Source organism: Larus michahellis, chromosome Z (assembly GCF_964199755.1).
Source record: "Larus michahellis chromosome Z, bLarMic1.1, whole genome shotgun sequence".
Lineage (NCBI taxonomy): Eukaryota > Metazoa > Chordata > Aves > Charadriiformes > Laridae > Larus > Larus michahellis.
This window is the reverse complement of record NC_133930.1, coordinates 65291843-65314734: the sequence shown is the minus strand read 5'-3', so window position 1 is coordinate 65314734 and position 22892 is coordinate 65291843. Positions and strand designations below refer to the sequence as shown.

The 22892-nt window shown below is 38.5% G+C and overlaps 1 protein-coding gene across 1 annotated transcript in view; it reads right to left on the bottom strand.

Annotated features, from left to right (window-relative positions):
- KCNN2 (potassium calcium-activated channel subfamily N member 2) overlaps nucleotides 1-22892 on the bottom strand; it is a 77443-nt gene that overhangs the window by 16796 nt on the left and 37755 nt on the right. Inside the window, exon 6 of the mRNA XM_074569589.1 lies at nucleotides 7320-7461. Within this exon, the coding sequence (XP_074425690.1) occupies nucleotides 7320-7461 (142 nt within the window). The remainder of the gene's footprint in view (nucleotides 1-7319; nucleotides 7462-22892) is intronic.

Sequence of the window (22892 nt, the reverse complement as noted above, 5' to 3'; positions counted from 1 at the left end):
AGGGAAGGGGAAAAAAAATGTAAAAAAAATATTTTGCTTGAAGTGAAAAAAAGGTCTCCAAAACAAGCAATGCAAAAGTTGAGGGAGAAATTCATCCACAAGGCAGGCTGAGGCCAGGGAAATGGTGTTGTATAAACGTGGTTTTGCATTTGTCATTGTTTACTGGGAGAGATGTGTAACCTTGCAACACTGAAACAAAATAGGATGAGTAATAGGACAACAACTATGCCATCTCAGCCAAAAAGGTGACCTAAAATAGTTTTGCATTATTTATACTTTCATATATTCAATATTTGCCTGGCTACTATTGTCTTCAGTGGAGTTTGTCTGCACCACAGCTAGAGTTTTATTGCAACATTGAAACTTCTAATCTATACAACACCAGATGAGCAGATTCCTTTACTTCTAATTAGTTCATTTTTAGCAATGTTGCAAAAATAAAAATTATGACTAGCATTAAGTGTCATAAACAAATATGAATGATTAAATACCCTCAGACAGTAATGAGTAGTGGTAGCAGGGGTGAAGTAAACTTTTCTTGAGTAATGCAAGCTGGGTACTGGGAAAGGCTTCTGAGACAGCACAGAAAATGATCATTTATAGAATGAACACAATCTCTCTTCTACACAGGAACCTATAAATGATAGTAGTGTTAACTCAGAGAAACCAAAGAACTGAATGCACCCTGGTGGTTGGGCTCCTGGGAGACCTTCAGTGGTCATAACAGCTAAAAGCCCCCTGGAGATCAAGACAGTTTCTGCCAATGTGCAAAAAACCTTTTTGCTGAGCAAGGTGGTGAAATCTGATTTCACTAAACGAGCAGGCTCAAAAGTCTACAACGCTGATGGGAAACATTAATTCAGGATGACGGCTACCGATGATGTTCTTGTCCAACACCTGTGTTGTAAATACAAAAGTTTCATGAGAATACCTGTAAAAATATATTGAAATTGCTGTATTAAGTCTGATGTTATTGCAGACGAAACCAAAACAAATCACATTTTTTCAAAACAAAGCAGAAGTTTTGCTGTAACAGTTGTCAGCTCCAGTCATATCTATGTAAACAAAGATATCATGGGACAATTGCCATTCATTTCAGCCAGTAACTGACTGCCTTTGAACTTGCTGAAACACATCCGTAACTCCTAGCTAGACCTATGTAGGAAGCAGTTCCCCTGTCCCCTGACACTTCAAAAACTTTCCTGCTCTACTGCTACAAACTGAAGACCTTCTGAGGGAGTTTTTTTCCTTAATTTTTCTAATTCTAAAAGTGGGTTACACCTTCCAGGAAATTTTGTTTACTCATACGGAGGTAGAGCTTCTGATACGGAGGTAGAGCTTCTGTCATCCTCTCACATTTGAGACCACTGGCCTAACCACCACAGCTTCAGGGATCACTCTCTGGAGCTTCTCAACTCAATTTTGATCATATATTCTTTCCTTTCTTCATTTAGAAACTTCACACCAACAAGCTATAGCCATAAAATAATCCCAAATTATGTTTGTTGCCTTAAAAAATTTCCATTTTGGCAATCTGGTGTGCTGGAACAAGAATAGTAGAGGAGATGAAGAACTTCTGAGCAGCCCAACTTTTAATAGCTTCCACCTTAATAATTCAAGCATCATTAACTGTCTTCTCCACATTACATTTCTGATGATACACTGTCCAGTTAGGTTGTATTATATTACAAGGAATAATCACAATCTGTTCTGAATCCTGATATCACTTATATTTATTATTGAATTCTCAGAACTAACTGAATTAAATTCTATCATATATCTGAGACATGGACCCGAGATGCTACCAATTTGCATTAAAAACTTTTCATATTTTCCTGTATTCTCAGGGAAGTAAAAAATGAGTTGTGTTCTAGATTTTTTAAATTCTTCTAGTAGGCTTCTCCTCCATAAAACATTCACCACATTGCTCTGGCCTTTTACTACCAGAGATGAGAAATGATAAAAACATTATAGATTCTTGATCAATGTGCAAAATGTTCTAGGTAAACCTTTAACTATAATACCAATACAATCTATTATTCTTTTACTGTTATTACAGAAAATTGAGTTGCTTCTATCAGTTCAACCGTTCCTATCTACCCACAATGCAGAGTATTCGTCTTCATCATACCTTTTTGACTCTGTGAGTGTAATTCAGAATACATTTCTGTGTTTCATAAGCAATTACATGTTTCTGCAACTCATTACAGCATTAAACAATGTAAGCAAAAGTTTTCATAAAAAGTCCCATAATGTTTTAGGCATAATTATGCAAAATAACTTATGAACTTTGTGTACCTTATCCATAGAAAGTTCTATAAGATAATTTTCATATTTCATTGCTCAAATCTGATGTTTGCCTTCTTTTTTTCCGGAATCATCCCAGAAGATCTGCAGCCAATGTTAACTATACAGTTAGAATCTACTTTTTTCTCTTTTTCTTACAATCTAGTAATTATTAAATTTCAAAGATGTTAGAATTCAGATTTTGCTACCAACAAAAATCATGTGGTTAAAAACTATACCACTCTAGGTGCCATGTTCCTCTTGTAGATATTTCTCTGTATTTGTTGGTAAGACTGGGCTGAGTTTGAGATAAAACTACGCACAAACACCACAACTTAACCTTAGATGAGGAGTCCCCTATTCTCAGAAACATCTCATCCTTGTAATTTTTTTCATGATGCATAGGAAAGGAATCGTGATCCTTCTGAACTAAATGCAGACTTCCACAAGGACATTAAAAGCTGCAGCATGAGAAGCTTTAAAATCAGATCTGATTCATTTTTGATTCACGATTTAGAACTAGTAAAAACTAATATCCCTAAGGCCAGATTGTACCCATTGACTCCATCGTGACTACTCTATATAAGAATTCTTCACCTACATAAGCGGTGTTCAAAACCTGTCATTAAAAGATTTTCCAAAAGAAACAGCTAATCTTGTCCACCTCTATGATGTAAATTTAAGAAAACTTTCCTAATTTATTTGGTTCTTTCACAGGCTTAACGATGTTTTTGGAGTTCATTTCAATAACAGAAGCATTTAAGCTGCACTTTCAGCATATCAGCCACTCTGGAATAACAGATACTTCATTTAAAGCAATCTTCATCCAAACTATAGCCAACCACCCTGTGCATCCTCTGACAGGATTGCAACTCATCCATTTTACTGTAGGAACATAGGTTTGACCTACTAGTCCTGCACGTGTGCTTCTAACTGTTGGCAGCTGGCTCTGCAAGCCAGCTGGTGGCATCCTTATCTTTGCATCACACAATAAATGAACTATCTCACTACATAATGCTGGATGTAAAAGGAAAAGAGTCATCAAACTTTGCAACAGAACCTTGTATTTGGAGTCAGAACAATGGATTGCCATTATTTTATCTTGCGTAAGTACAAAAGCTTACAAAGATTTGCAAAAATTATCCATCTCACAGGCAATAATTATGTATCTTCCCATATCTTCTCACTCTTGTCCCCTCCTTTTACTTCTACCGATTTCTGCATCCTTTCTTTAAATTTTTAACTTCATTATACTCCTCACAAAGCAAGGAAAATTTGCAAACCACTCCAACACACGAACTCCAAAAAGCCATTAAGAAGGTGGAACTGCTTATACGGGCTCTTATAGCCAAGCCAAGCTCAGCCTGCTGACCAGGATCTGAGTCATCTGCTTGGGTATGTTCTGATAACCATGGATGACATCTTCAGTGAGCAGACAAAACTCCGACGAGCTGCATGGCATGGTGAAGATGCCACAGGTCTCTCCATCTCCTCTATATCCTGTTCTGATAACAGTGACAGCACTCAAATTTCCACCCATCATGCTCTTGCAGACCTACCTAATGTATACAGAGGGCAGAGGACATATTTGCTATCCAATTTATAGTCTACTTGGCCCATAGTCTACTGCTACTGCCTAGAGAAATCTCAGTGGAAAAACACTCATAGGGAATCAAATCAAGGTGGTATCCAGTTCAGTTTCACTTGTCTGTCCGTAAACTGTCTCTGCATTAACCCATGCCACCAACTCTGTATCAAGCTGTGTCAGTATTTTCACTAGTTTCACATAGTTAAGTGCTTTTCAAGATCAAAAAGTAAATTGTTCAATACGACAGTAAATACTTTTTCAGTATTTGCCTTCTTTGTTCACAGGTTTGGGGCTTTTTTTCAGTTTTTTTAATACATTAATCAGACTTCTTTGCTGGCTTACTGTTAACAGTTCTCAAAGCTTTTCTCCTTTTGGTGTAATCTGAAGATGTGTTAAGATTTTCCTATTTTCCAGCAGCGTGCATTTATACAATTTAAAAGGTGTCACTTGAACCAGTGCCTCAAAATAGCAATAACTGCAGTTTCAACAGCCAGCACAACTTGGTGCCACCAGCAGACTGCATGAGGTCTACTTCCCAGGCTGGAGCAAAACACGGGGTTCAGCCTGAGCGGTCCAATTTCCATCGCACAGCAAGCAATTCCTGCGGCAGAAGTGAGAGGACAGCCAGGGCACCTGGGCTCTCCTTTCACTGGGGTCAAGACACCAAAGGAGTGCTCCATAGGCCACCAGTTTTGCAAAGCCAATATTAACTGTTCAGTGGTCTGGTAACTACTCTTATATTCACAAGTATTTCTATTTATTCTTCCTTCCACCCTTTTTAACAGGGACCTTATCCAAAAGCAAAAACTCAGTGGTATTTGGTATTGATCACGCTAATCCAACAACATATTTGCTACTTCAGATGCTAGGAAATTACATGTTCCTTCTTAAAATCACATACACGGTTTTATTCTATTTGTTAGATTCATTCAATAATTATCCTGGTGTATCCATCAACCACTCCTATTGAAATAAAAATCACTAAGTCTGTTCTTTTAGGATCTTATCTTTTCTACAACAAACATTAATTAGTTAGTGTACAAGTTTCAGAACAGTAGCTGGCTTTAAAGAATTATATTCAAGACCTATAAGCTTTTTGGTATTGCAGGTTAGGCTGGAAGATAGTTCACTGTTTCATACTTCATATCTTTCAGATCCTTTATAAAAAAAAAAAAAAGAAATAAAAGAGTAATTTCAACATCTGACTTTCTCCCATTGCGCCATAATTTCTTTCTCAAAGATGACGTATGCCAAAGCCATATTGCAGATGTCCTTAAAAACATAATTAGGGGTCAGGCTTTCAGTATTGTTTTACCTATCATCACACACTAGCTACCTGGCTTGTTTTTTGGTTAAGAACACTTTCTGTCCCTGGAGGTATTTATCCCAAACTCATTACCATGAGATTCTGATCTTCGTGCTTCCAAAGCAGCTGCAGAATTTTTAATTATAAAAAACAATGAATCAGAGACATGAAGGTATCATCCATACATTTTACAAGTCTAATTTTGAACCAAATCTTATTTTAGTTGTGAAAAAGAAATGCTATGTGTGCAAATGGTACATATTAATCAGTACTTTAGTTTTTCACCAAAGCAATGGAAGCAAGTGCTATAAATAATTTTACATCTGAATTTAAATGGTGCTGTCATAAGCAAAATTACAAATATAATTTCAGCTTCCGTGTGTTTTGTTTGCAGGCGTATAGAATAACATTTGCTATAATCTGTAATCTGTTTTTCTGACTTTATTTTTACCTTGTTTTCATCATAATAAAATCATAAGCCTACCCACAGCTATTCAAAATAACAGTCCAGATGCTGCTGTCATTTGCACTAGCATAAATGCAATAGCAGTGTGAAACCCATAGATGATTTGTATCAGTACTACTATTCTCATTGCAATTCTGCAGAACTTTGAGGGTCCTAGATTTCTGTTACTGTAAGTTTTTTTTCATAATGAAATGCTGAAAAGTGCTGAACAATTCCAGTGAACAAAATGATCTGATACCTGCATCTTCAAGTATTTGCTTCTTATTTCTAAACAGTGCCTGGGAAGAAGGAATGCTTTATAACAGGGTTCTGTCGCCATTCTGCACACCCCTGTGGCAATATATACTATTTGTCTTCCTTTTTTGTGAACTTATGACCATGTTTTATTTTTTCTGGCACAAAAATCCAGCTCAGAAAGAAGAGCAAAAGCAAATACCCCAGAAGATGGCAGATTTGAGCTTAGACAACAGCCTTTAAAAAAGCCTTCTGAGTCATTCCTCTGCTTTCAGCCTGTACCTTACAACTACATGGCAAACTCTGTATTTAAGGAGATATCCATTTCCCACCACCAGGGAAATGTACTGAAGTCTTTCTCAATAAACGCCAATGACCTGAAACCTGACAGATGTTTAAAAAAAAAAAAATATGGAAAAAATTCTTACACATTACAAAAATGCATTGATCTATTTTACTCTTTGGACACAAATTACAGCCTTATAAATGAAAATTTTACCAAAACACCTGTTTAAAAGGGGCAGCTATTTGATACCATTTGTTTTCAGCCATAATGCCAATACAGCAGTTTTAACAAAAGGTAGATATTGGAGCTATGTTACTTATGATCAATGACAAAAATTCCAAAACGATATGTATCTTACTGTTATACACAGTTTATATGATGCTCATTCTGCCCTTCTCGTTCACAGGGACATTTACACAGGAGTTAATATGAATAAAAGTGGCAGAGTCCAGAGCTTTTTTACTTCTAAATTACTGGAGATACGTGTAAAATTTCCCAGACATTGTAATACATCACCTTTACTCCCTGCCTAACTTTGACCAAATGGTGCAATACAGAAAAATTAAAACCAGACATTAAGTACGTTCATGGACTAATAACTGCTGCATTGTATCAATGGTAACAAAAACTCTTACCGTGAAAATTGCACTACATAAATCCACCTAAAGCAATGGAATGCTATGGACACTGTGTTATTAGACTTGTAAGAAATAATGCAGAAAACTATGCTCAAGCAAAATGCTTTAGGATATTAGCCACCATTATGGTTTTTTTTGTTCGTGACTAACTTAATTTTAAGAAACAAAGTCAGAACTGTAGATTCATTATTAGAACTGATCCAATTACACGTCCAAAGATAATCAAGATGATATAATACCTTAACATTTAATGAAAGACTCTACTGAGATTTTTCAAATTATATCAGGGTGGAATTTCTTTCTCTTTATTTCATTACACAGCTGCTAAATATTACCTAAAAGAAGAAAACGCTCCATTCCATTACCAGGAAGGAAAGACCATGGAAATGGTGCGAATAAGTAAGTATATACCCTATAAGCCAGCAAATAGATATTTATTTATGAGTACCAAAAGTTTGGGATGAACTCCAGCAAACTTAACCTCATATCCAATGAATAAATTCAGAAACACTCACCATAATTCCAGTGAGTAAACAGACTCCTTTCCCACAGTATGTATTAGGTACCATGTCACCATATCCAATGGATAGAAAAGTTATTGAAATCAACCACATTGCTCCAAGGAAGTTGCTAGTAACATCCTGTTGATCATGGTACCTGAAAAGAAAAAGAAAACAATTTCTTTATCATAAAAACTTTTGTTAAATTTTGTGTTTTCAGAAAGAAAAATCATTAACTGGTCATGCAACCATTCTTATATTCTATAGCTTTTTCCTTTTTAAATGCAGCTATAAAGAATTAAATAAAACTCAAAATACAATATCAGCACTAAAGAAAGTGCAACAATAACACCAGCAGTAGAGATAATCAAGATGGTTATAATTCAGTATTCTGTTATTATTATTAAAATAGCAGAAACCTCTTGGGTTTTAATAGAATCTCTTAATCAGGGGTACAAATCCTGCTAATCCTCTGCAGCAGCATAAGACATCAGTCTACTACAGTTGCTGCAGTCTGAGGCGAATATGAAAGTCACAAAAGGATGTATGGGCAAGGACACAGCAAAGCATATCTCCATCACCTTGGCCTAAATATAAATCTGTGATTGGAAATCTAATCATGAACTATCATGTAAATGCTGACTTAGACTCCTTCAACACGTTCAAGATAAACAGAAAAGTATGCCACCGTATTTCTCATCATCAAAAGATAGAATAGAATAGACTATTTCAGTTGGAAGGGACCTACAATCGTCATCTAGTCCAACTGCCTGACTCCTTCGGGGTTGACCAAAAGTTAAAGCATGTTATTAAGGGTATTGTCCAAATGCCTCTTAAACACTGAGAGGCCTGGGGCATCGACCACCTCTCTAGGAAGCCCGTTCCAGTGTTTTGAGCACCCTCTCACTAAAGAAATGTTTCCTAATGTGCAGTCTGAACCGCCCTTGCCACAGCTTTGAACCATTCCCAGGCATCCTGTCACTGGATCCCAGGGAGAAGAGCTCAGCACCTCCCTCTCCCTTTCCCCTCCTCAGGAAGCTGTAGAAAGCAATGAGGTCACCCCTCAGCCTCCTTTTCTCCAAACTAGACAAACCCAGTGTCCTCAACTGCTCCCCAGAGGACATGCCTTCCAGCCCTTTCACCAGATTGGTTGCCCTCCTCTGGGCGCACTCAAGGACCTTCACATCCTCCTTAATTTGTGTGGCCCAGAACTGCAGATAGTACTCAAGGTCACACCATCGCTGAATACAGTGGGATAATCTGCTCTTTTGACCAGCTGGCCATGCTGTGTTTGATGCACCACAGGATGTGGTTTGCCCTCTTGGCTGCCAGGGCACACTGCTGACTCCTACTGAGTCTGCTGTTGACCTGCACCCCCAGATCCCTTTCTGCAGGGCTGCTCCACAGCCACTCCTCTCACAATTTATACTTGTGCCTGGAATTCCTCTGTCTTAGGTGCAGAATACAGCATTTTGACTTGTTAAATTTCATGCCATTAATGATATCCCAATGCTCCTACCTATCTAGATTCCTCAGCAGGGTCTCCTGTCCCTCAAGAGAGTCAAAATCACCTCCCACCTCCCTTGCTAATGATGCATTCAACTCCTGCATCCAGATCATAGAATCATAGAATCATAGAATCATAGGGTTGGAAGGGACCTCTGGAGATCATCTAGTCCAACCCCCCTGCCAGAGCAGGGTCACCTAGAGCAGGTTACACAGGAACATATCCAGGCGGGTTTTGAATGTCTCCAGAGTTGGAGACTCCACCACCTCTCTGGGCAGCCTGTTCCAGTGCTCTGTCACCCTCAGGGTAAAGAAGTTCCTCCTCATGTTTAGATGGAACTTCCTATGTTCAAGTTTGTGCCCATTGCCTCTTGTCCTGTCCCCGGGCACCACCGAAAAGAGCCTGGCCCCATCCTCCTGACACCCACCCTTTAAGTATTTATAAGCGTTGATAAGGTCACCCCTCAGCCGTCTTTTTTCCAGACTGAAGAGACCCAAATCCCTCAGCCTTTCCTCATAAGAGAGGTGTTCCAGTCCCCCAATCATCTTTGTAGCCCTCTGCTGCACCCTTTCCAGCAGTTCCCTGTCCCTCTTGAACCGGGGAGCCCAGAACTGGACACAGTACTCCAGGTGCGGCCTCACCAAGGCAGAGTAGAGGGGGAGGATGACCTCCCTCGACCTGCTGGCCACGCTCTTCTTGATGCATCCCAGGATGCCATTGGCCTTCTTGGCCACAAGGGCACATTGCTGACTCATGGTCATCCTGTTGTCCACCAGGACTCCCAGGTCTCTTTCCACAGAGCTGCTCTCCAGCAGGTCAGCACCCAACCTGTACTGGTGCATGGGGTTGTTCCTTCCCAGGTGCAGCACCCTACACTTGCCCTTGTTGAACTTCATAAGGTTTCTCTCTGCCCAGATCTCCAACCTGTCCAGGTCTCTCTGTATGGCGGCACAGCCTTCCGGTGTGTCAGCCACCCCACCCAGCTTGGTGTCATCAGCAAACTTGCTGAGGGCGCACTCTATCCCCTCATCCAGGTCATTGATGAATATGTTGAAGAGGACTGGACCCAGTACTGACCCCTGGGGAACACCACTCGTCACTGGTCTCCAACTAGACTCTGTGCCCCTAATCACAACGCTCTGAGCTCTATCTTTCAACCAGTTTTCTATCCACCCCACTGTCCATTCATCTAACCCACACTTCCTAAGCTTCCCTATGAGGATGCTGTGGGAGACCGTGTCAAACGCCTTGCTTAAGTCAAGGTAGACCACATCTACCGCCCTCCCCTCATCTATCCATCTAGTCATGCCATCGTAGAAGGCTATCAGATTAGTCAGACATGATTTCCCCTTGGTGAATCCATGCTGAGTACTTCTGATACTGCATCATCCATCTGCAGTGTGTACCTACTCATCCCACATTTGGTCAACTTGTCCAGAAGGGTGCTATGAGGGACAGTATCAAAAGCCTTACTAAAATCCAGAAAAATTACATCCACTGCCTTCCCTTCATCCAATAGGTGGGAAATCTTCCCCTTAAATATAGCAAAACCTCCCTTTTGTGTTAAGTCAGCTATTAAGTGTAATTTCCTGATGTGCCATTTGTTGTCTTAGTTTTAATATTCTAGTGGAATATGTTCATTTTCTCCTTCAAAGAAAACAAGTTCAGATGAATAATCTAGTCTTCACATGACATATACACCTAATCAAATGGGAAGCAGTAAGGACATGTTTTAGGGCTAAAAGCTGCTGTCACCACTCACTCTGTGGGGGAAAAACAGCCTAACGTAGGTGGAATTTTGCTCCCTGGACAGAGTACCTCTGCAACAGAGACTATCTGTGGCAGCCACTGCAGCCTCAAGGTTGCAATGACCCCTGCAGCTGCTCTGAAGCCTCAGGTTAGCTAGCTATGCTGCTGGATCCTCAAGGGTATTATTTTAACCACTTCCTAAATCCGTGGGTCACAGAGGGCCATTAGAGAATTAGTTCACAAATCCACAAGCAACCTGCTTTCCACAACTGAAATAATTGCTTCAGTTTTCTTCCTCTCTGGACCGCAGTCTCCATGACGGAGCAGGAATGCAGGGTGAGCACAAAGACACTCCCAGAAAATTCCCTATTCTCTCACTTGCAAGATATTAACTATAAATATCTGCAAAATGCCTTTTTCAAAGTCCCACCTATGCCCTGATGGTTACAACAACCTAAAAACTCTTTGACTGCCAGACTACAGCAATCCTACAAATAAGTCTATCCCACTTTTCTCCTTACTGTTCTCTCTCTTGCTGTCAATGTTGTCTTTCTCACATCCTTTATACAGGCTTTCAAAAGTTTTTTCTTCTGCACCTAGACCAATGCAGTAACAACCCACATTTGGAGCTCCTAAGGACGACAGTGACACAAATAATGACAAACACAACAGCAACAAGAGTAGTAAGAAAAACAACAGCAAACTTGGTTTAACTCATGACCACACAGCTCCGCACAGCAAAACCAGATCTGACATCGCTTTTTTCCTGGTCTATACTAAATGGTATGGATTTTAGTCTCTGCTTAACAAACTTAGCAAATAATGGCTGAGAAATACATGGATGCAGGGAGACAGATATATTCACCTCATCCAGGGGGCAAGAAGAAAGTCTATGTACCATGCAAGTCCCCACAGAGTACCATGTAAGTGATATGACCCATAGGCTTTGGAAGAGCTTCACGGAAGGGTGCTATAGCCACAAGACATATTCTAAGGCTAGCAACTCACTTAAATGTCAACAAAGACTTACATAAATATTTATAATACTTTTCTTTAATGCCCCTCTTTGGATTTGGAACCTGGCCACTTCAGACAGAAAACAGTTTTCCTATGAAGGTGAAAATGCAATGGAATTTTGTCCAAACAGTTACATCCTTACAAAATTTCAGCCCTACATGGTGATAGTTACAGGAATCTTGATATGACTTAAAACAGAACATTCAAATACAACTCAGCAAGTTCCTGAAATAAACAACACTTTCACATAAAGAATGCCAAAACCTCCATCATAAGCCTTGAACAATACATGAAAAAGATAATGGAGTCTCCATTTATCCTCCTTTACCCCTGACAGAAAACACAGAAGCCAATCTACACATAGATCATTTAACAAAGGTGACATAGGGTTAAATTTTAGAAAGCACAACAGTAGTTTTTCAAGTTTCATTGGAGACATGGATCTTAATTAGTAAGGTCCCCTAGATGAAATATTCATTAAAGCCATCTGCATCCATATTTAGTAGCACACTTCGAGGACCTGTTCAAATGTTTTTATCTTGTTAGCTCAGAGCTCTTGGATTTCCTACTCTGAATATTTCACTCGGTTGTGATTTTAAGTTTATAGTTCAGCAATCAAGTGGTGTACACTTGATTTAAAAATCATCATCAATACTTATGATTTTACTGTGACTAAGAAACAAAGGATACTTTGTACCCTCTCTATGGGCTCACACACAAGCATGACAACGCACGCAAATCACAACCTAATTTTATCTTTCAACAAAACCAAACCCCTCTTTTTCTCTCACAACTGTACCGGGAAGGTTGGACTAAATTCTCAAGTTAAAAATCTGTAAGCTAAATAGAGACAATATAAAAGGAGGGGGAGCATAGTGTTACTCTCCTTATAATCTCATAATTTCTATACAAGATTTATAGGAAGGTGAATTGGTTTTGTCTTGGGGGTTTTTTTGGTTTGTTTTTTTTTTGCAACCTCACTCATGATTTTTGAATCTCTGTGGTTAATCCGTGGTTAATAATTCTGGTACAGGCCTACATCCTTCCGACTTTCTTAAAATTACAGTTGTGCAAGCATACACTTCCAAGTGCTCTGCTATGTCATTAGGCACCACCATCGCTTGGGATTCAAGCCTGAATGAGATAACGCCACAGGACTCTTTGACTACACTGTGTCCACCATCAGGCAGAAAATTACTGCGACTATTTCAAAACAGGAAAAGCAATTTCTTAAAAAAATAGAAACCATAACATCTTATTCGTACAGCTGTTGGAATGGCTGAAAATGAGCATTGGAGGCATTTAAACTGCTTTGTTTTGAGGAGGAGGAAAGAAATCTACTCATTGCCTTTTTGACTTACTTTCAAAGTTATCACAGCCCTGAAGACTGAACTTCTCCATTTATGCATGGAACAGTAAAATTAAGACATCAGAATCACAGAATCATAGAATTGCCTAGGTTGGAAGGGACCTTTCAGATCATCTAGCCCAACCATCAACCTAACTCTGACAAAAACCATCACTAAACTATATCTCTAAGCACTAAACTTTCCCATGTTTTCCATCAGTGCACCTCTAACGTGTTGCACCCAAGGCACCAGAAGGCCTGAGAGACGTCATTCCCACCACCATATTTTTCACTTTGCTATTCGGACTACCCCCAGCAGAGCCAATTGCAATGGACATTATAGTGAGGAGAAAAGCCATTCACACGAACAGCTGGAGCAGAGCTGTCTCGCTGACCATCAGTCACCCTCAGCCACTACAAACATCTCCTCCTTCCAGCTGGACTGTGAAAGACAGCTTGGATACAAGACACTCCAGAATTCAACTGCATTTTTCCTAAACTATCCGTTCACTCTGTATCTAAGAGTTCTGAAATCTGACAGGAAGATACTGTACCATGAACAGCTCGGAAACCTGAAAGCTCAGGAAGCAAAGAAAAAGTAAGAAAAATTTCTTTTCAGTGACAAGTTCCACACAAAGCAAAATCCGGTCATTACCAACCAAATTCCAAAACATAAGCTTATTGCCATTAATCTTCAGTTTGATAAAGGATTTTGTTTTTTATAAAGATTTTGATTTTTTAAATTCAATTCACTACAAAAATATTAAAATATTTAAAGCCCGCTATTCTTAATCTATAAAAACTTGGACTAGAAACACAGTGAGTCACTTGAAGATAAGAGCTAGTATTTAATTGTGTTAAAGCTGCAGCTATACACAGGTTGATTTTCTGGATCACTTCCAGCCTCACACAGCAGCAGAATAAAGGGTCATTTATAAAAGCTGTGTATTCCCCTGAGGTAGGAAAATCCTTGGCTGAAGTCACACAGTCATAAGTATAATTTATCACTTTTTCCCTCCTTCTCTAGCAAGAATGTGCTAGCAGCCAGGCAGTGCTGCAGCTGGAACGCGCTACTCACCAGGCAATCCTCATCCTGTGAAACACCGCTATCTAGTTCTCACCAACCAGCACATATAAGCCCCGTGACTACTCTAATTTAAACCACAAATAGCTGAATGATTAGATTTGTGCAAAAATAGCATGGCTCAATTCCTTCCCAAGCCAAACTGAGTGGGAGTTTTACCATTCGTGTCAGGAAGACATAAATGTATTTCTCAGCTGACAATACTGCAGTGGCTTGGGTTGTCAAAGCAGTATTCCAGACTCTTTATCAAACAGCAGTCCTTTTCTTCTGGTTGCACTACTGGTATCATGATTTTCAGTATTGCTCTCCTTCAGTTCATATTTGATGACATTTCATTTAACTGGTAAAATGTCTACACACAGTTATTGCACATTGACATATTGACAACTAAGACACATTCCTCTTAAAAAGCGATGAATAAGAAGAAATCAAGTATAACATTAAGCTTGTCCACTGGCACAATAATTCCCGCTTTGCAGCTTCATTTCAATTTATCTTGCCTCCTTTGACAGCCTCTGATTGCCTTGCCATCTTTGGTTTTGCTTTCTTGAACAAGTCAAGGAAAGAACTAAAAAAATGTTTGAAAAGATGACCCTTTTTGTAGGGAAGAAAATCGCCCGCTTTTACCATAATCATGAAGAAATTCCTGGACTGCACTACAATGGCAATCCAGGCTAAGTTTAGTCTTGTCAAACCTTAAAAACTTTCAGACTAATAACAGAGGGAAACAGGCTCAGCCCATTAAATCAGAAACTCGTCAAGACTCTGCTGAGACACTGATTGATCTAACCAGCTATTAGCGCTCTCCCACAGTATCAGGCCATTCTGTTACTAAGTGCCTTTTCAGTCTTAGTTAGATGGTAGGTACTGGCAGCTTTTTATCTGTTAATACAGTGATGATAACAGACAGGTCTTTTTATTCCTTCTCGCTTCCTCCTGCTTAAAAGAAAGAAAAGAAAAGAAAAAAAAAAAAAAGAAAACCACAACAGCACTTGTAACGAACAGCTGGGCTGACTCCCAGTCTAATGAAGTCAGTGGAAGAAGTTTTGTCTGCCTTGATGGGTTTAGGATCAGAAAGGCAGCCTGAAAAAAGCATGTCACTCCTTGTCTTTTTTCTAACATGCCTGTTGGCATCCCCCAAATATTTATGAACAACAGCAAAAATGTTCTTGTCACAAAAAAAAAACGCTTCATGAAAGTGCAAAACACCATAGCAAATGTCTGGATTTTAGACAGACACACTCACATCAGTAGTAGTTCTGAACCAAACCAAAAATAAGGGGTGTGAATAAGCTGTCTGGATTGCTTCTACAGGGGTCAAAATGTTCACGATTTTTCTATTAAGAGTATTTGTGAACTATTTATGGAAAACTAATAAATCCAACAGAGAAATGTTAAGTATCATTACATAAGTAGCATATGTTACTGTTACCTAAGATGGATGGAAAAAATAACCCAAAAGAAAACAAGAGGACAGAGGAGAGAGAGAAAACAACACAAAAATAGAAGGGTGAGATGGCGTGTTTTAAGAAATTTTTATCATTATTCTTGAATATAAATTGCAGTTTAAACATAAGTATGAAGACATAAAATTATTTAAACCCCTCGCTGCTGTCAGTGCCCTGGGTGCTGGGTAACCTGTCAGTAGAGAAATAAGGACCAACTGCCATTTTTTCAAAGGGTACCAAACTTTTACTTGACCTCCACCGGTGAAGGTCTTGCCTTGTTTTCCTGGTGCTGTGAAGAGCTGATGTTCTGCTAAATCAGTATACCTGTCTGCAGTTGTGGGAAAGTTTTTCCATCTTTCCAAGAGAAGCCATTCAGCTATAATCTGAAGATACGAGAGTTGCTGAAGCTCCTTGAAAGTATTAACTGCTTTTTGTTTCTTTGGTTGGTTGGTTTTTTTAACCTGCATTCAATAAATGTGTTAGAGTGTCAAGGAGAATCTGTTGAATCAATTCTACAAGAACTGGGAAACTGGAAAACCTTTAACTTTGTGACAGGCTGCAAACCACTGAGAGGAACAACAGCAAAGACAGGAGTGCTCACTATCAGTGTACAAAAAAGTATATCTGTGAATAAAGTGATAACTAGTGCTTGAGAAGGTCTTAGACTATATGAAAACACTAATGTATCTTACGAAAGTTTTTAGTGAGTTTGGTCAAGGAGAATTTTTTCTTGCCTTGATTAAGAAACACATCCATCACTCTCCAAACCCCACTTTTGGGGGTCATCCCCCAATATAATCATATTCTTACTCCCACTGTGTTCTTTTCAGCAATTTCTAGGTATTTGGTTCCTGCAGTGGTATAACTAATCTAAAACCATATCGCCACTGAAGTCAGCAGCAAAGTTCCCATTGACTTCAGCAGGACCAAGATATCTATTCTATTTTTTTTTCCCCGAGTTTTCATGGATCAACCCTTAAAATGTTCCATTTCATGTTTCCATGCTTACCCATTTCAGAATTCTTACTTTGCCTTTGCCTTCATCTCACATTTTGGATGCCAATAAAGCTTCGCTGCTATCACTATAATTATGCATATCAAGAAACATCCTAATAAAATTGCTAAGCTAATTAAACTAAAGAGAAAATGTAAAAATTTATGCTTCTCATCTTCAACATTTAGAAGCATAATAATGAAATGAAATGCTTGTTTGGGGATTTAAACTTAGATATTACATATATTTACTTCCCACATGCTTTTTGTGGCTCACTAGAACAATGAATAACACTAAAGATCACGGAAAGCTGTCTTAAGTCCAAAGTCTAAAACCAACCCTTAACTCCTACAGATCTGAATGGGTTCTGCCTGCAGCAGGGTTTTCTGAACACATACCCTGTCTGCTTTGAAAAACAACCAGGTTCACTGTGTCTAAACATGGCCCACTTTAATAAGATACGCAAAAGAGAAATCAAAAAGAAAGTAAGGCCGGTAATACCTTTCCGTCTCTCAGAAATGAAATCTTGGACAACAGAAACAGCTGTCATGATGGTTACATGACTGATTCTTCCCATTTCAGAAAACTTACATTAATTATCCTTCATATAAAATTTTGCCCAATATTAAGTATTTGGACTCATGCACTGTATTATATTCAGACAATCTTCTTTGAGCTAGATCTGGCTTTCTTGTGCTATGGAGCAGGGTCGGGGATTCAGCTTTTCCCAGCTCTACTGAAATTTATTTACATTTGACGTTACTCTGTCCCCAACAAAAAAACGGTTATCATGTTTCAAAGGGCTGCCTTCAGATTTTAAAAACTCAACTCTCTACCCTTTCACGGCTCCTATACACGTCCTGACTGTGCAGAAAGCTAAGCATGCTTCATATCGCTGAAATGCTAAGAGGCAAACTCAGGCTCTAATGGTTGGTGTTAGCTTCTGGATGAAGAGTAGCAACCGTCACCGAAACAGTAAAGTCTGGAACAATCTTTATTCATGAACTTTGGTGCACATATTAGAAAGTGCTCCATAATTGCACGATCATATGCTACTTTTTGGTCTTCACAAAAACACACTAGTATCTTTTTCAATGCAAATTACAGCTCTGCTCCAGGGATGGACAACAATAGCAGAAAATACTTTATTGTCATAAAGTCTTCTACCTCATTTTTTGGAAATGAAAAATCATGTTTTAATTTTTCATAGCTCTCTGACAGACTCCCTGCATGAAGTTAACCATCTTTGTTACAGCTTTTTGTTATTTTGGAGGTCTTCCCCTTCTGAGCTTTCAGCTCCGTATGTCACAGTTTGATTAGCCTGGGTGCTCAAAGCTACAACTGAAAACCAATGAACTTGAAGTCCTCAATAACGGCACGTATGTTTAAAAATAATTCTCTTAAATTAGACATCCAAAAGTTGCATAACACCAAAATTCTTCACTTTGCCAAAAACAGCGGCATGTCCCAAAGCAGCAAAATAGCCCTTCAAATGCCTCACTATCCATACATGAAGCAACACGGACAGAAAAATTCTTAAGGAACAAGTAACGTATCAGGCTTCCCACCAGGCACAGGAAAAAGAGCTTTTGATACTCTTTTTTTTTTACTTTAGCAGCTTAATGACAAGAGCATTCACCAAGGGGAACAACCTTGCTTTGTCTCTTCTCAAGCACAAATTCACATCAACATCCTAATCTCACTGCCCTACCTGCTAGGATATAGATTGTGAAAGCATCTCAGAGTATCTTTTTGAAGGTATTTCAACTTTAAATTGAATTCAAAATGGAGACAGCATGAATCTCTAATCTAGTGGAGAGAGAGATCGCCTAAAAGGTTTATGACAGGAACTGGAGACGGGAACATGGCCGTTCCAATCCCTGACAAACCACTCTTTTGAGTAAACAATAGCTCTGCTTTCAAAGCAAAATTCAACAAGTAATCCAGAAAGTACTGGGACCACAAACACATTGGCTAATAGAAATAAACCCCAAAATATCCAAGAGCTGCTTTTTCTGTAGTTCTGTGTATCATCTTTATCAAATCAGGTTCAGTAAAAGAAGCTACTATAAACACACAGTTGAAATAATATTATAATGCATTCATATAAAAGAAGTAAACTGAAGTGACATAAGGAAGCTTGAGGGAAAACTTTTGTTTTTCAGCACTCCAGTTTGTGATATTATTTTAAAAGATAGATATATAAATACATGTATATTTCCGTTCTGCAGCCATATTTTTTTTACACTGTATAATGTTTGAAATTTGTCAATACAGTATGAATAAATCTTATTTTTAAGGTTTGCTTAAATTTTTCAAAATCCGTAACAGCATTGGTTAAAGCTGTGTTATGATAGAAAAATGAATCATTCAAAATCAAAGAGTTTCTTAATGAGCTCTACTGTGAATCATTCATTATATTCACTAGCAACTAGTTCCCTTCTAAAATTTTCCCCTATCTTGCATATTGCATTTTCTCTGGAGATACCCTGTTACTATTTTATACACAAGCCCCTCTCAGAAGGAGGAAAGGTTTGTGGTTTGTTCTCTTTTTAAGTTGAGATCATCAAGATCAACTGATGTCTACAGCATCTGAAGTAATTTACTGAAGAAAAATTTCAGAAATAGAAGCATTAGAACTAATCATTATGCACTTAAAATTAAGCCCACCCTTTTTTCTGACATAAAATGGTAGAACTAGATACAAGTTAGCCTTTCTTTTCTCCTGTATGTGGGAAAAGGGGGGAGAGAAGAGGAGGAGGAGAAATTATACAGCAAAGATGATGCTGAATTCTCAGAGAAGACTTTCTGACAAACTGAGTACTCTGAAGGTATTTTTCTCTCATGGAACCAACTTCATTTATCATCACGCAAATTACTATTTTTTAATAGGTTCGTTTCCTACATCAGAAGCTGCTGTATTGCCTCCCATAAAAAGGAATGAAGTACAAGCTCACAGCCATGAAGCCTGCTTTTTTTCGGTCCAAACTTCATGAGAATGTCAACAATTTTGCCAACATATGCATCTTCTCTAATGTAATGAACACTGGAATGACCAAAAGGGAAGAAAAAAAAAAAGCCCAAGGCAATTTATTTCATTTTCCTTAGAAAGGAAAAAAAAAATACCCTACAGATTCTTCAAAATATATGGATTCTGGATAAACTGGAGAATAAAACTGTCTTACACAGCACAGCATTTTATGAGTAACCATTTTACAAAATCTAGGCAGAATTTTTTTTAAACTAACTTTGGATCAGAACGGAAGACAGCGGTCAGTGTGAAAAATTTCATTGACTGCCTCAGATTTGGGACTACACACACCCAGTATCACGGACACTGCAGGAGCCATATGCTTAACTTAAACCAAGCGAAAGTGTACCTATTCCTTGAATATATTTTGATTTCCTTCACGAAAAGGAAAGGCTGTATTGGCTTTCAGTTCTATAAGCCACACTGCTTTAAATTAGATAGATTTTACTGAATATTTATAAAGACAATTCCAAAATAAAAATCTGTGTACTTTTGGGAGTCATCTGACAGTTGTGCCAGATTTCACTGACAGTTCATTACTGATGTACTGAGGACAGTTAACACATTTACTGTCATGAAACATAAAGACGTATAAAAACACAACTATACATTGCTATATAGCAAAAGAAACAAGGAAAGCACTTGTAACATAAGTATTTCCCACTTACATTTTTATGTATGAAACTTCGGCATAAGTTTGTCAATATTTAGAAAAAAAGTGTTTTCCCTATTTTAATTCTGTTCTTTTCATCAAACCAATCAGAAGGCTAGGAAAATACGTCAGGGTGAATTTTCGTGATTAATCCGGAGACATCCATTTACTGGGGACTGAGAAATGTTAACTACACAAAAGACAGATTTTTGTGTGTCTCAGGTACCGTAAGCCTTACAGTGAAGTGAGTGCATACACGGATCAACTATGGGATGGACTTCTGCCCCAAGTGTCTCAAGGCAAATACAAGTTGAGAGAATCCCTTAGTTTCAGTCAGGCTATCAGAAATGTAATACAGCTGTACATAGTGCTTAATTCTGGTGATGACAGTAAAGGAGTATCATCCTCATTTGTTTATGCAGACCTTTGCAGTGCCAGATTTGAAGACAGAAGTATTGCCCAGCTAAATGCACCCAAAAAGAAAATGCTTAAGAGACCTTCATCATAGTATGTTAAAAATGCCAGATGCAGTTATGGTTTTCTTTGCTCTGTTTTAGGCCTTGACATGTTGCCATCAAATTCTCTGATACTGGGATGTGAGACTATATGAAGTCTGACTCTTCTACTTTCTTCCCTACTTTGTCATTAGAAAGGAGATGAAAATCAGGCCTCTTGATTTTGCTAATTTTGCATTTTCAAGTTCGTTTGTTGTTTGCTTTCAGGACTGAATAACTTTTGTAGGGATCATTCTCATTTTAATGACAAACATTTAACAAAAAAGAAAAGAAGAAAAAAGAAAAAAAGATCTTGCAGTATTTTCTCTAAAGACCACGCACATGAGAGAGTTCTTTCTACTGCCAAATTCTTTTTACCAAGACCTTTTTGTTGCCTGGTATCTTGGCCTTCATTCAAGACTTTCTGATTTTTCATTTCTATTCATTTCAGTGAAGCGCTGAAGAAAGGAGTGAAACCCTGTGCTCTGAAGGAATTCTAGCAGGTGACGTTTTCAGCAAGAAAGAGCAGCTCCGTACTGTCACTTCATGTTGTACTGGAGGGAAGAAGTCCAGATGGAGTGGCAACTGAACTTACCTACTGCACTATCTACACTTCTAGCATCTGTCTTGAGGTCTACATCTTGATCGTGTTGGAAAAATCCTTTAGTAAAACAAAAAATATCTAATGCCTGCTGATTGCTCTATTGGCAATTTCTATGCAAATCATACAGTAGATGTGTGAGGTATCTACGTAACTTTCATACCTAAACTCCAGTCTTTGGCCATGATTCAGGCAAGCAAGCACATAATCTGGGGTCATGCTTCACTAAGGATGTACACGATGAGAACATGTGAATTAGGGCACACTGTCTGTTACTACACTGACTTGATATGAAAAGTAGATTTAATTTCAACTGTCACTAATTATTCCTTTTTCAGACTGTGGAATGGTTCATAAAGGCTGTCAACATACTTAGTATTAAATTGCAACAAAGAGTATGAGCAGGAAGACAAAATGTTAAACAAACTTGAAATCTAATTTACAGTGCTCTTTCGGCCCTAGAAACAAGACAAGTTCACGGATGGGACAAACACAAGGAAGTGTATATGCATGAGCAGGTCGAGTTCTAGCAAGAAGAATGCTGCCCTAAGGGAGCCATTAATCCTCCTCCTTTCACTTGCTTGGCACAACTGGCCTTCTGCAAGACTTTACATATACCACAGCAACTGAATCCAGTTGAAAAACATTTAAAAATCACAGGCCCCAAATGTGACTGCAGAGCTAGAACTTTTTTGTTATCTTAACTGTTTCAGCTGTCCTTCTTCATAAAATTATCTGAGATCATCATTTGAAAGCATCACAAAGGATAACAAAAGAGACTATTTTGGGGGTGGGGGGGTGCCCCTCATTTTAAATGAGTAATGACCACCAGCTTATAGGTCAAAGACACCTTATTCCATTAGCAGAAGTCCATGACATTAAACAAGTCAGAGATAGTCAGAGAAGATGTTTGGTTTGGGAGAGGAAGAAGAGGACTAGACACTGAACTGAAGATGTGTGTCTCATTCTAGTTGAGTTGGGACCACTTTATACCTACGCTGTATTTCTGCAGCTACAAAATATTCATTATAAAAATTTATAAATCAGTCATAGTTAACATAGACTGAAAAATTTTCCTATAAGAGTTCAACTACATTTCAGTGTTACCTTTTCTATAACTCAAGAAAAGATGTGACTAAAAGTAAAATTCTTTCATCTTTAAAAGAAAAAATTCTTGAGTTTCTCTAGATTGCAACTTTTGAGTTCGAGAAATTTAGTCATGAGTCCCCCACAGGCAAAGAGGACAAAGGCTTCCAACTCTATGGATTAAAAATCCCTGGAAAATACAGTAGATCTACAGTTTCGCTTTTCCATGCCATCCAGCTTCAGTCAGTTTCTCCTTTAGGTTCAGGAGTTGTGATTGAAGAGAAGTAGGTGGGGAGCTGCAGTACAGCCACAGAGCCTTCTGCAGGGGATGGTCTATGTTTTCTGAATATCTTTCCCCAAAGCGTGAGAAAGCAAAATGTAAGCATTCAGAATTTAACAGCATTTCCTGCTTTTTCACACCCCTCCCCTTGCTCCTCAGAATGGGTATAGCTAGATTGCATCTCTACCTGTGTAATAATTTTAAACAACATAAAAGCATTAACACTGAGACCACAGTTTAATAGTACTTTTTGCTGGGTAAGTTCAAACCATTTTGTTATTCAGTATAAGGACACCA